At 42.3% G+C, this 13,628-nt stretch overlaps 1 protein-coding gene across 1 annotated transcript in view; it reads right to left on the bottom strand.

Annotated features, from left to right (window-relative positions):
- Positions 1-11,079, bottom strand: part of CTTNBP2 (cortactin binding protein 2) — a 155,424-nt gene extending 144,345 nt beyond the window's left edge. Inside the window, exon 1 of the mRNA XM_046021022.1 lies at positions 10,870-11,079. Coding sequence (XP_045876978.1) covers positions 10,870-10,950 — 81 coding nt within the window. The 5' untranslated portion in view covers positions 10,951-11,079. The remainder of the gene's footprint in view (positions 1-10,869) is intronic.
- Between the last annotated feature and the right edge of the window lie 2,549 nt (positions 11,080-13,628).

Genomic DNA, 13,628 nt, shown 5'->3' with positions numbered 1-13,628 from the left:
CAAAACTACACCTAAGTGCTATGACCTGTCTACACACTTTACCAGCACAGGGACAACATTCCTGAGATGAAAAATAGTGGCATCCTATCAATCAGCTAGTAAGAACCAGCTTAGCACCTAGATACATGACCTTCTATTATCCTTGTGATGACATAGAAGTAAACATGGCAAGCCCATAAATGATTCCAGGACTTTCAAACAGGCATAACCAGAACTGGCTCTTTCTCAGTTTCAAAGACACCTTCTAGAAGGAGATAAAAGTACAAAGGGGAAAGAGACCAGAACTAACTGGTTCTCCAAAGAAAGATTTTAGAAGGATCTTCCTCTTAAAATTGTTTCTTTTTGCATATATATTAGAGAAGTTATTTAGAAAGGCAGGGGCTCAGGATGGAAAGAGAGAAAAAGAAAAACCTACAGCAAAACCTAAAGGAGAAGCTATTTCTAGGACGCCCTTGCTTAGAAAGTTAACTTAAGAGATATTCCCTGTTGGGGCACCTGGGTGGCTTGGTCAGCTGAGGTTGTGACTCTTGGTTTTGGCTCAGGTCATGATCTCAGGGTCCTGGGACTGAGCCCCACATGGAGCTCCATACTCAGCATGGAGTCTGCTGGAGTCTCTCCCTCTGCGTCAACCCCCTCCCCACTTGAGTGTACTTGTGCTCTGGCTTGCACTCTATGGAATAAATAAATAAATCGGTAAGAAAAAAAATCGAGTTTGCCTATAAATAGTAAAATCTAATAAACTGGAGCTCAAATTCTGTTCCCACTACATAACTGTGTCACATGGGTCTTTAACCCAATTGTTCTCAAAGGCAGGCAAGCATAAGAATTCTGTGGAGACTTTGTTAACAGGGACTGCAGGACCCCACTTCTAGAGTTTCTGATACAGGTCTGCGGGGGAGCCTTAATTCACCTTTATAACAAGCTCCTGTAGCTTCTGCTGGTTCAAGGACTATACCTGGAAGAGGCATTTCTGTATCTTACCTGATGTGTTTTCTCATCTATGTAATGCACATCCTAACACCAACCCCGCAAAGTTCTTCTGAGCATTAAACAAGAACACATAAATGAAGTAAGTGCTAAATAAAAGAGGTGCTTGTTATTATTCAAGCCGAGAGCACCCAGATGTTTTATGTAGGGAGATGTGGGCTATTGGCTATAAGCCTATTTCTTTGAGTATCTACCAGCCTAAGTGCAATAAAAACTCAGTTTATTGACTGTGATGAAAGACAGACTCTTTTATTCTGCTTTTTCCCACTGAGATGGGAGAGTAAGCTGCAATTCTTATGAGCTTTAGAAGGTAATGTTTTATTAATGCTACTGCTGGTTGTTCTAAAGATTTTAATTAATTGTGTATTTTATTGTCCTTGTTTCCCCGAAGCTTCATAAGCAAAGCACTCTGTTTTAAATACTAATAAATTATGAAAGACATTGCCAAGATTCTGATTCATATCAGGGTCAGGAGTGCTTGCCCTGGTTCCATCATCATCAACATTACATGTGACCTGCAACTAACACTTCTGTTTTTTAATATATCACCATCAATAAAAAGGGAAATTCATTAAAATAAAAACCAGTTATAAGGGTTTTTGCTAAACCACTGATTAGGTTACACAGAATGTTTAAAAAAAAAAGTGTTTCCCATCACAGTGTATTAAGTGATGCACTATTTCAAATATAGAGTTTGTTTGCCCGCCAGCTACTCTCTCTCCCCTATGCTTCTCACCCCTGGGTCCTCACTAAAAACACTACTGCCTCCTGGCCTTCAAGAGTAAGAATATTATCATAGTATTTTCAAACTGTCATTCTCCAATGTTCTCCAATGTTTCTGTCCACTATTCCGGCAAAACAGAGTATATGAAACCATGTTAGAGGTCACTTACTTTACAAATAAATCTGAAGCATGTTAGTATTATTAGAAATATTAAAAAGCCCAAATGCAAAAATCCCAAGAAAATAGTATGTCAGTTTCTTATGAAGAGGCATTTATCTGACTTGATGCATGTATGGTACAAAAGTACTCAGATATATAAGAATTATTAACGTTCTTTGGTTTAAGAACAAAGTAATTGTTCTAAATCTTTTATTTTTTAAACCACATTGAGGTGTGACTGACATACAAAATGCTGTACGTATTTAATATGTACAACTTGATGAGTTTGGAGAGACAGGAAACCATCACCATAATATAGGCCATAAACAAATCTATCACCTCCAAGTTTCTTCCTACCTGTTGTGGTTTTTGTTTTGTTTTGTTTTGTTTTTGATAAATTTTATATTTTTAAGAGGCCAAATAACTTGATAACTTAATTTTCAAAAAAAAGATAGAAGACAAGAGAGATCCAAATGCCACCACTCATATAAAAGATTAGGATCTTTATCAGGACATCCATGAAAACATGACCCCCCAGACGCCCCAACAACAACAAAATCACAGCAGACATGTTCACACACCGAGCTTTACTATTAGGGCACTTGTTTTCCGAAACAAAGAAAAACTCAGATCTCATCTTTAAGGGAAAGCAAGGTACTAAAAAAAAAGAAGAAGAAAGAAAGAAAAAAACCCAGCTAGATTGCAACTCTAGAGGCCACCCCTCTGCCTGTCATGTTTGATGGTTGCCAGGAAAAGTAGTCCAGGAACAGTGCTAAACACCTAGTTTTAAAAATCTGACAGAGGCAGCTTAAACTAATCCCGAGTTTGGTCATCAAACAAAGAGCCTTCTTCGGGACATAATACAAAAGAAGAGACACAACCCCAAACTCGTACTGTTCAACACAGAAGTCTTCAACAAGCTCTAAATCACTAGCAGTGGCATGGGGAGGGCATTCTTCCAGATTTTCTTATACAGGCTCAGAGAGAGAGGGAGAAGACAAAATAAAACCTGGCTGAGTTAAGTCATCTTCAGTTGCCAGAACTACACATAGACCATACCAGTTTCCTCCACTACCACTCCATACCCTCACCTCTGGGGGAAAACAAACAAACAAACAAAAAAAAAACAGAAACAAAAACTAAAATAGTGGGTTTTACATAAGGAATTTCAACAGTCACAGCCCAATAGGGCCAGAAGATCCTTACCCATATCCTTTCAGAATTAAAGGGGTCAGAACACTGATGGTTGCCAGAGCATTTAAGAGATTAGGCGTCACAGTGGCAGAAGTACCTCCCAGATCTTTGTCCAAACTTATCAGTTATGGTCAAATCTAGTGATCGAACACAGAGCCAGATATGTTCTCTGGTACTTCCCACAGACACCAAGAGCACCTCTTCCAGTTTCAAATCTAGTGGGCTACTCTACATTTGATCAGTGAGTTTACCACATGGGAAGGAGGTGAGGTACCTGAGAAAGCCAGTGGGCTAGAAGAGCATTAATTCATTTGTTTAGACCTCAAGTTTCTCAGCAGTAAAATAAATATGTTGTACTAAGTGATCCCTAAAATCTCCCCAGCTCCCAAACATTCTGATTTCACAGACTATCAGGCTAACTGGACTACTGCACTGAGGAAATTTAGGTCATTCCATGAAGCCTCTGAGAAACAGTTGAGGTAAATTGATTTTGCCTCTTTGCTCTGAAGTTACAGAAATGTATTTTCTTCCCAGTCTAATAGGGCACGCTAATAATTAATAAGGCACATTTAGAACTTCCTATGTAAGCAAGATTTATGGCTCGGGGATGAGTAAGAGGCTGTAAAGAAGGGGAAACCAATGAAATCCACCTTGAAATTACAAGGAGAAAATAAAAAGCTGAAGACTATCGTTGACATGAAAAAAAATCCAACTTTCTAGGTACACAGAACATTTGCAATGTTAAAATATGAATTCACACAATTATATGGATTTTCATGAAAAAAAAGTACATTTTCATGCTCTAAACCTACTTCAAATCTGTGACATGACATCCTGCTTTGAGATTATTCCTCCCGATTTCATCTATTAAGAGGTTTACTTACAAGGTTTGCATATCTTTGATTTTGTTCTTCCTAATCCTTTGTCCTCTAATTCATGGGAATCCTACTTTCTTCTGGACATAGCTCAAATCTCACTTCCATAGGTCTTTATGGACTCCAGAAATCTCTCCTTCTCTACACTCAGTCTTACTGTCTGTTCTAGTACTTCATTTGGCAATTAATCATGTCTTGCCTTGTGTATTTCCTCATATTGTCCATCTTAATGCTCTATTTTTTTCACCCCTACTAGAAATGGGAGAACAGTCAGAGTATTAAATCCTCACATGATTCTACCTAACATTCACGCCCATCCACGGTTGTCAAAACACCTATTTCACACAGTATGAACACACAAAGCATGTAAGTCATGTATAAAGGATACACCTGTCTTACTAAAATACAGGGTTATGGCCCCACTCTTAGGCCAACTAAGTAACTGGTCAATCATCTTCATTCATCGTTTTCAAGAATCACCTAGAGCAATCTAAACTGGGGCCACTTGGTGTTGGACTTAAAAGCAACATACTGAGAACTTAGGGTCAGCTCTCCAGGGCCTTACACCTCAAATCAACCCCATTGCCCGAGGTCTTTCATGCAAGACAAGCAACTGAGTATACTGGAAAGAGGCAGAACTGACAAGTAAATAGAACGTCGGGAAGGAAACCTGGCAGTGGATATAACTAATTTCGCGTACAAGAAAACTGGAATGAAAAGCAGAGAAATGGCTTGGGCAGGGGTGACAAGCTCTGATAATTAAATGTGGCTACGTCCCTTTTCCTCCTTTCAGATCTCCTGTCTGTCTCCATTTCCTCTTTGGAAAAAGAAAAAGAAAAAGACCACATCTCAGATAAAACAAATTCCTATTTCCATTCTAACTCAGCTTTTCCAAGTTCTAGGAGGCCTACATGGGACACCTCCACATGGGAACTAGCATCCAGATCCAATAATTGCCTTAAAGAAGCTTATCCTGCATTGAATATCAGTTTGATTATCTGTAGGGGGCGAATGCAGCATGCTGATTTTCAAATGAAGAGGCTGAGACACAGATGGCTAGATGATATTCTTACCGTTACAAAGGCCTTCTGTGGAATAACTCGAGTCTTTGGAATCATCTTTTTACCTTTTCAATGAAATATAAAAGTGTCAGAAGCAAATCGTTTATGAACAAGCATTCGTTTCTGCATAGTGACGTTAATTTAGTGATATCGCTTTTACTATAAAAAACCTTTTAACACCATCCTTAATTTACCTGGTTACTAACTAACAATTTCAAGTGTAATTTCTTCCCTAAAAATCAGGATTTCTCCATACATGGCATCGTTTTGTGCACAGCATTAATATGATCTCATTATTTTTATACAACTTATTTATTTTTTTTTTAAGATTTTTATTTTATTTATTTGACAGAGAGAGAGATCACAAGTAGGCAGAGAGGCAGGCAGAGAGAGAGGAGGAAGCAGGCTCCCTGCGGAGCAGAGAGCCCGACGCGGGGCTCGATCTCAGGACCCTGAGATCATGACCTGAGCCGAAGGCAGCGGCTTAATCCACTGAGCCACCCAGGCGCCCCTATACAACTTATTTATAAAAGATGAATACATCTTCAAAAATCCTTTGATTTCAATGTCATCATCATCTTTCTCATACCAGTTTTCCTTTTTTTTTTTTTAACTTAATATCTAAGAGACAAGCTTCCTTTTCCATATTATACAAGTCTTGCAAAGGAGCCCCAGTAGAGAATAATACAACTGAGTGCATTCAAATAGTCTTTTCTAAAACAACACTCAGATGTGCTTAGGTGGCAAAGTATATGAGGGCAGAAAGGGAGAGAAACTGCTCCATCTTTCCTAGGCACATTTTCAGTTGAATTCTAGTCCCAGATTTCTGAGCATTAGCAGACTATGCCAAAGCCTTGCCTGTCTTCCTGTCCAGTCTTCCCTTTTATTCCCTTTTCCTGTTTCCAAACTCCCTTTCATTTCTGCCTTGACCCCCGCCCCAATCATCCCCTCCCTACACACCCTGGTGGGTGATTTGACCTTGGCTCAATTATAGGAAGAATTCAGGATGGGAGGGATGTAGTTACCATTCCCAGCCTCAGCCATGATTCTGAAGAGAGATAATCTAAAGGGAAAACTAATGGTGTTGGAAATTAATTTTTTTAAAAACCTGTGAATCTGGTGCACCTGGGTGGCTCAGTGGTTTAAGCCGCTGCCTTCGGCTCAGGTCATGATCTCAGGGTCCTGGGATCAAGTCCCGCATCGGGCTCTCTGCTCGGCAGGGAGCCTGCTTCCCTCTCACTCTCTCTGCCTGCCTCTCTGCCTACTTGTGATCTCTGTCAAATAAATAAATAAAATCTTAAAAAAAAAAAAAAAACCCACCTGTGAATCTGAAATGTCACTGAGAAAAGCAGCTTGGAAAGAGACAATATACAAATAAAAATAAGAACAAAAAAAAATCAGAAAATCAGGGTCATCTTTCAGAAACAAGAAAAGCTCTGTAACATCTATAATGTTAATTACTACAAATCATAGGCCAATAGTTTCATTACACTCTAGTAACACACAAAGTAAATTTCCCAATTAGCCAAACAACAGTAAGTATTAGGACATGACCTCTTGGTGAGTATTCATTTTCTTCATTCCATATTGGTGAAACACCTACCATGTATTTGCCTGGCAAAGTGCTTAACCTTTGGTTTCCTTTCTTTCTTTCCTTTTTTTTTTTTAAGATTTTATTATTTATTTATTTGACAGAGCGAGAGAGAGAGTGAGAGAGATCACAAACAGGCAGAGAGGCGGCAGGGAGAGAGAGGGAAGCAGGCTCCCTGCTAAGCAGAGAGTCTGATGTGAGATCCCAAGACCCTGAGATCCTGACCTGAGCCAAGGGCAGAGGCTTAACTCGGTGAGCCACCCAGGCACCCTTGCTTTCTTTTAGAAACAAAACTCACACAGCCTTTCTTGAAGAAGTCTGCTCTCTTCCAGCTCCAGTCCTGTGTCCATAAGATCAATAGCAGATATTTGTAAATGGCTGAATAAGTACTCAGTCTGTGAAACATTTTCTCACCTCATAAAGTTACATGAAACACAAGAGGAAAGAACCAACTGGCAATCTAGCCTAGGCAGGGATTCAATCACAGAGAAGATAAATGCTTTTCTCTAAACAAAATTGCTCCTATGAGCAATGTAACAGCAATGATACCAACACCAATAAGAAGTCAAAAAACAGGCACAGAAATATACATTAAGATGAAAAAAGAGTGAAAAGCACCATGTTGAAAAGCATCAGTTGTATTTCAGTCTATTTCCTCAACTTCTAACCTATTTTTCTAAAATACACTGTTGCAACTAAAGCTGAAACCTTTGTGTTCATCTTTGAAGGCCCCTCATTTGTGCCCCAGGCCACCTTTCAAGGACTCCTAAGAACAAGCTACATGGCCCACAGCTTCCTGCAAGTCTTGACTTCCAAGTCGTCCTTCCATCTCAAGGCCCAACTCAAATGCCATCCTTCTGTGGAATGTTTCCAGGTCCTTCCATTAGGGATCCTTTCCATGACTCTTCCTCTCGAGACTCCTAATTATTTGTGCCTTTCATGACATCATCATGTCTACTTGATTCCTGGCCATTTATCAGTTTCCACCATTGGAATGGGATGTGTTACTTTTTATGGCAGCAAAGATGTTACTCATGATGCCACCATTTTGATAAGTGGATGGTAATGTGTTAAATCTAAATTACTCCTTACTTTAAAATTATGCTGTGAAACTTACAATATTCTTCTTTCTTTTTTTTTTAAGATTTTATTTATTTATTTGACAGGGGGAGAGAGAGAGAGAGAGATCACAAGCAGGTAGAGAGGCAGGCAGAGCTGGGGGCGGGGGGAGGGCGGTAAGCAGGCTCCCTGCTGAGCAAAGAGCCCAATGTGGGCTCTCGATCCCAGGACCCTGAGATCATGACCTGAGCCCAAGGCAGAGGCTTAACCCACTGAGCCATCCAGGTGCCCAACTTTCAATATTCTTTAGCTGCCATATAACTATGGTTGTTTTAAGAAAGCTTAGCAAAATTGGCTAAGAAAATGTTTTTCTTTGCATTTACATTCAATATTGTCACCTGGAAACAAAAATTTCCAAGGTACCAGCTGCTAATTTAATATTCCTGTTGTGCATTTAATAAAAGCACTGTCCAAGTTTTTTTGTCATTATCACCATGACAACAAAAATTTTTATCTACTTTTTGCATATTATTTGCTCCAGAAAAGTCCTGAATGACAAGAATGTTGATCAGCTTCCCAAACACAGCTCTAAAGAGATCTCCATTTTCCTTTCACTCTTAAATTCTTTGGTGACAATAAAAAAAAAAGCAGGAAGATTTCTGTTTTCCATACTGCCTTATCCATTAGGAGTTATTTTCAGAGTAGAAATAGCAATATAGCCTATAAAAGTCACCACATTTGGTTCAGGCACTGAAAATAACCCAGGTTTCTCCGCATGGTTCACAGCAAAGACTATTAATATGATCCTACTGAATACTGTAGCTGTTACCCAGCTTTACACTTGGGATGCTTTCAGGATTTAAACAGCTAAGAACAAGGATCACAAACTAAATTTAAAACACTCCACTGAAAATCACATTAAGCTGAAAACTATAAATTAAACTTGTCTCTAAGCAACAATCTAAATAGTCAAAACTTAGTGAAAACACTCACTTTCAAAAATAGCCTACTGCTTTGGAGTCTCCATTGGCTCATGACTGCCAAATGTACATATAAAAATGCATAATATGTAAACCAATTTGAAATGAAATAAATCTCTAAAATGCAAAAAAAAAAAAAAAACCTATTCCCTAAAAATTAAAAAAAAAGTTAAGTCCTCAGTTGCCATGAATCCAAAATGCATAAAAATGTCTTTGATTTTTAATCATTAGGTAAGAAGCTTTTAAATGACAAGTATCATTCTTCAATGCAGCTTTAATTTAAATATCAAGCTGTAAGTCAAGTGGCTGATACAGAAGGACCATATGTTATTAAAAGTAAAATGCCTAGTTTACTGCATAATAAGCTAGCATCAGAATTTTGCTAAAAAGTTATTTAAAAAAAACTATTAGATTAAGTGTCCTTATTGCATCCTCCAAGGATTCTACAGAAGTAACAAGTTTTACTTTCACAGATTTTTCCATGGCTATCATTAACCAGGGTGAAATTACAAAATCTCCACCTATGTGCAGTGAAAAGTCAGACTCCTGAAAATTCTCAACAACAGAAAGGGAATAGAGGTCTTGTTAACACAAAAATCTGTCCGGCGTCCAAGATCCTGTTTGCAATCTAACCAAATAAAACTATACATCAGCTACAGACCATAAATCAGATGTTTCTGTTTGGTTTAATTGTCAGGTGATTAAAGACTGAGGGTAATAGAAAAAAGGCTGTTCCAAGTCGATTAACCAAATTCAGCCTTCTTGGGCAACACACACACACACCCCTACCTCTTTTTTCTCTCCCCTCCCTTTAGCATCTCATGGGGATGAAGGTACTCAATCATTTGAACTTCCCAGCGAGGTTTGTGTTGTCTTAATAGCTAGCTTATCCTTATCGAATTTCACAAAAGGGAACTGACTCACTGCATCACAAGGGAGCAGGTTTCATTTGAAATCTTAAGTTCACGTTTTCCATGCAAAGAATGAAAAACCAAATTTCCTAAAAGTTTCAAATTAAAACTTGCACGTTTCACAAGTGGAAATCAACAGCCCTCCTCTTACTCTCTCCCCGTTTCTTTTTTCTTGCCCAGGCTCAGCTCAAGCAGCCTCCTCCACCTCCACATCTCTCCTCTCCCTCTCCAGTCCCAATAGTGAGGGAAGAAGTTCCAACTGCCCAGATGATTCACACCTGGCCCTCCCTCTGCTGCTCGTGCCCCGACTCTGTCCAGGAAAGAACTGAGGGGCGTCCAGGCTCTTCTCAGTCCACACCACCCGGGATCTCCCGCTACAACAGCCGGACCGCGCCAAAGGTGGGAGGCGCGCCCAGGGCTGCCTTTCTTTGCAGATCCTTGCAGCCCCTGCGAAGCAGCTTTTCAACTCCGAAAACGTTTCCACCCAGGAAATGTGGGTCCAGCCCTCCCCCCCGAGGTAGGGACTGGAAACCACCGTTCGGTCTCCGTGCACAGGGATACTGTGGGGCCGAAAGTGGGGTCAGCGTTGGATGGAAACTCATTAGGCTTCTAGATTCCAGCGAAGAACAATGTGTGGACACTAGGTGCTGAATCTCCACCTTGCCTGGGCACCTTCTTGGGAAGAACGAGAACACCTTCCCACCCCGGCCCCCCATCACCAAGTGATGGGGCAGCATGCAGCTAGGACCCAAGGCTCCGACGCTCAGCGGGAGGCAGCAGCGCCCAAAGCCGGACACCGGGCCTCTCTAAAGGGGCCTCAGGCACATGAACACACACACAATGGGCATCCCCACACCTGCCTGGCGATGACCCGTCTCCCCGTAGCTGCCTTCCTGGGTCGGCTGAGAGATGCCAGGCAGCCGCGAAACACTCGCCCACCACCACGCGCGCAGCAAGAGGCAAACAATGGGGGGTCAAGTTCGCCTAGAAACGCACGCCAGCCCCCGCCCCCGACCAAACCCCACAGAAGCTGAGGGAGTGGGCAAAGGGGTCGCACAGGATACACACAGGAAGCCCCAGAACCGGGCGGCTCAGGACTGCTTCCCGCAGGGCTAGGGAAGGACGGGAGTGATCCCGAGCCCAGGAGGCCGCCTCACCCTCCTCGACCCGGGCTCCAGCCCTGAGGCACCGCAAGGAGGGGGCACCCAGGGGAGGGGGCACCCCGGGGAGCCCGGGCTTGCAAAGCGCCCCGGGTAGCAAGCCGGGTCCAGCCGGAGCCCCAGCCCTCGTCTATGCTCTCCCCGCGCCCACCCGGGGACCTCGGTTACCGCCGCCTCCGCCGTGGCCCCCTCCGCGTCCTCTGGGGCGCGGGAGAAGTCGGGCTCGCAGCTCGCGCCGTCCGTCGCCATCTTCCTGCTCTAGCGGATCCGAATGCGAGCTCGGAGCGGTGGCTCCGGGTTCAGCCCTTTCGGCGCGGGCGGCGCTTAACCCGCTGCGGTCCGGGGACGCGGGCGCTTGCAGCCCGGCCGCCGCCGCCGCTGCCGCTGCCGCCGCCACCGCCGCTCCCGCTGCCGCCGCCACCGCCGCTGCCGCGCTCCCTCCTCCCCTCGTCGCCGCCCCCGCCGTCTTAACCCGCTGCGCGCCGGAGCACCGCCCGCCGCCCGGTCCCCGCCCCGCCGCCGGCGCCCGGTTGCCCGCAATCAGCGGCGCGTGGAGGGAGGTACGGGAAATGGGCACGCGCCCAGGCCCGGCTAGGAACCTGCGGAAAGAAGGGGGAACCAGAGCCCTGGAGGAGGTGCAGGAAAGAGCCCAGTAGGTGATCTCCCAGCGCAGTCCCCACCAACCATGCTGTGTACAGAACAACCCGATGAAACGTAAAGCCTCCCAGATTCTGAATTCTCTGTACCGTGAAGGGAAAGCCTTCATTTTGTCCCCTCTATCCCACCGCTGGGATTAAGGCTTCCTTTCTTCTTTCTTGGATTTGTTTGTTGTTGTTGTTTTGGGGTTGGTTTTTTTTGTTGTTTTGTTTTGTTTTGTTTTGCGAGACTGCCACCAAGGGCGTGTTTCCCCTACTGGTGTATACATCAGGCTTTGTTCTGTTCTACCTTTGCCTTGAGTCCTTCTCCGAAAACGATCAACTCCCAGATCATAATGTGTTTTGCTACTCTTTATTCCGTGGCACCCGACCCCTTGGCCTATTCCTTTTTATACAGCCTCTTTTTCAAGAAAGGTGGAGCAGGGCCTTTTGTTTTGTTTTGTGTTTTGACCCCAAGAGTGGGGTACTTTTTGAAGGGCTAACCGAAATATGTTTAGTGCCATTCTTGTAAAAGGAAGGTCTCTACTTTTAAGAGAATTTAAGAGACCTCCATGAGGTGGGGACAGCACACATAATTTTTTCCTAAAAATTGATTTTGTGGGAATTATAAGTCTCAAGATATATGATGAGATGAATTAGACCCAAACTCTTAATTTTCTCTTCCCACATCTGATTCCATTCCTACCCTTTCCTGCCAATTCCCAGGATGTGAAAATCTATGAATCTATCACCTTATCAAGACCATATGGTACAGGCCTTCCCAAATCACCAGATACCAAAAATGTGTTGAAAGCACAAAATCAAATCACATTCAAGCTGTGTCTCAAAAAAGTAAATTCAAACCACAACCAAATCCTGACTTAAAATTCTGGAAGATGAACGCCTGGAATGTTCAGTCCAAGGGTTAACAGAACAAAGCTCATTTTTTTTTTTTAAATGGCAGACTCCTAATGAAAGGTTTTGGCACTTTAATTGCCTCACTTTCCAAAGTAGATCTAACTATGATACAAACCATGGCAGAGAATATCTTTTCAAGGACCTGAAAAGTGTGGATCAATAAGTTGTAAAGTTCCTTCCCAGAAAGTGTCTACATCTAGAACTTTCACCTGGAACCCTGGGGTTAAGGGTCACAGGCATAGAAATCACCTCCAGGTTATCCTGTAAAGCAGAGATGATCATTTATGTATTGTCTTTGACTTTATTCTGGTAGCTAGTCCTTCTCTGAACCCTCTGATTTCCATCTCTGTTCATTATATCACTTCTTTTCAAACATTCTCTCTGAAATTGCTCAATATTAGAATAACTAGACTCTTTATCCAATGAAAGAAAAGCATTTGACTGTAAACTTCAGTGCCTAATGGATAGTAAAAACTTGAAGTTTGAACCAAAAAAATTCCTGTTCTTTTCCAAATTCATTTTCACACATCAAAAAGGCAATGAATTTTCTTGACACTGATACTTGTACTGATGTTCAATTACCACCAAAGAAATTAACTGGCTCCCTTCTAAGGGAAAAAAAATAATAATAAACTTCACTTAGGTGTTAAGAACTAAGGATATGGGGGTGCCTGGGTGGCTCAGTGGTTTAAGCCGCTGCCTTCGGCTCAGGTCATGATCTCAGGGTCCTGGGATCGAGTCCCACGTCGGGCTCTCTGCTCTGAAGGGAGCCTGCTTCCCTCTCACACTCTCTGCCTACTTGTGATCTCTCTGTCAAATAAATAAATAAATAATCTTTAAAAAAAAAAAAGAACTAAGGATATGACATGACAATATCCCTGAGAAGCAACTCCCATTTATTTTATACATGCAGTTCAATTAAAAAAAATATATCACTGGGAAGAAATTGCTTCTATAAGTCTAAATGCAATTAAAGCAGAATTGTCACAAAAGATTCAAACCCTGAGTGATGTCTTACCTCCCACTCTACTCCCCTACCTTTTTTGAGTAAAATAAAAAAAAATAATAAACAGTTGGAAAAAAAAATCACAGAACAGCACATTTTCTAAGGGCCAAAATCCAAGACCTAGTAAGGAAAATAAATAGCATTTTGTCCCTGCCTTAAAGTTGCCATTGCCTACTGCCAAGGATTGAAGGAATATCCCACCTTACTGCACAGAAAAGCACACCAGGAGTTAACTCCCTCACCGTGACCTGGTCTGGGGCTGCTTCTCTACCAGGAGGACACTTGCTGGTTTAAATTCTCTCCTGAGAATTAACCTCTATTGAGACTGCAAATTAACTCTTTCTGAAAGACTTTCTTTGCACAAAGAC

Source organism: Meles meles, chromosome 10, assembly GCF_922984935.1.
Source record: "Meles meles chromosome 10, mMelMel3.1 paternal haplotype, whole genome shotgun sequence".
Taxonomy (NCBI): Eukaryota; Metazoa; Chordata; class Mammalia; order Carnivora; family Mustelidae; genus Meles; species Meles meles.
The sequence above is the reverse complement of the archived record's forward strand: the minus strand, read 5'-3'. Positions and strand labels throughout refer to the sequence as shown.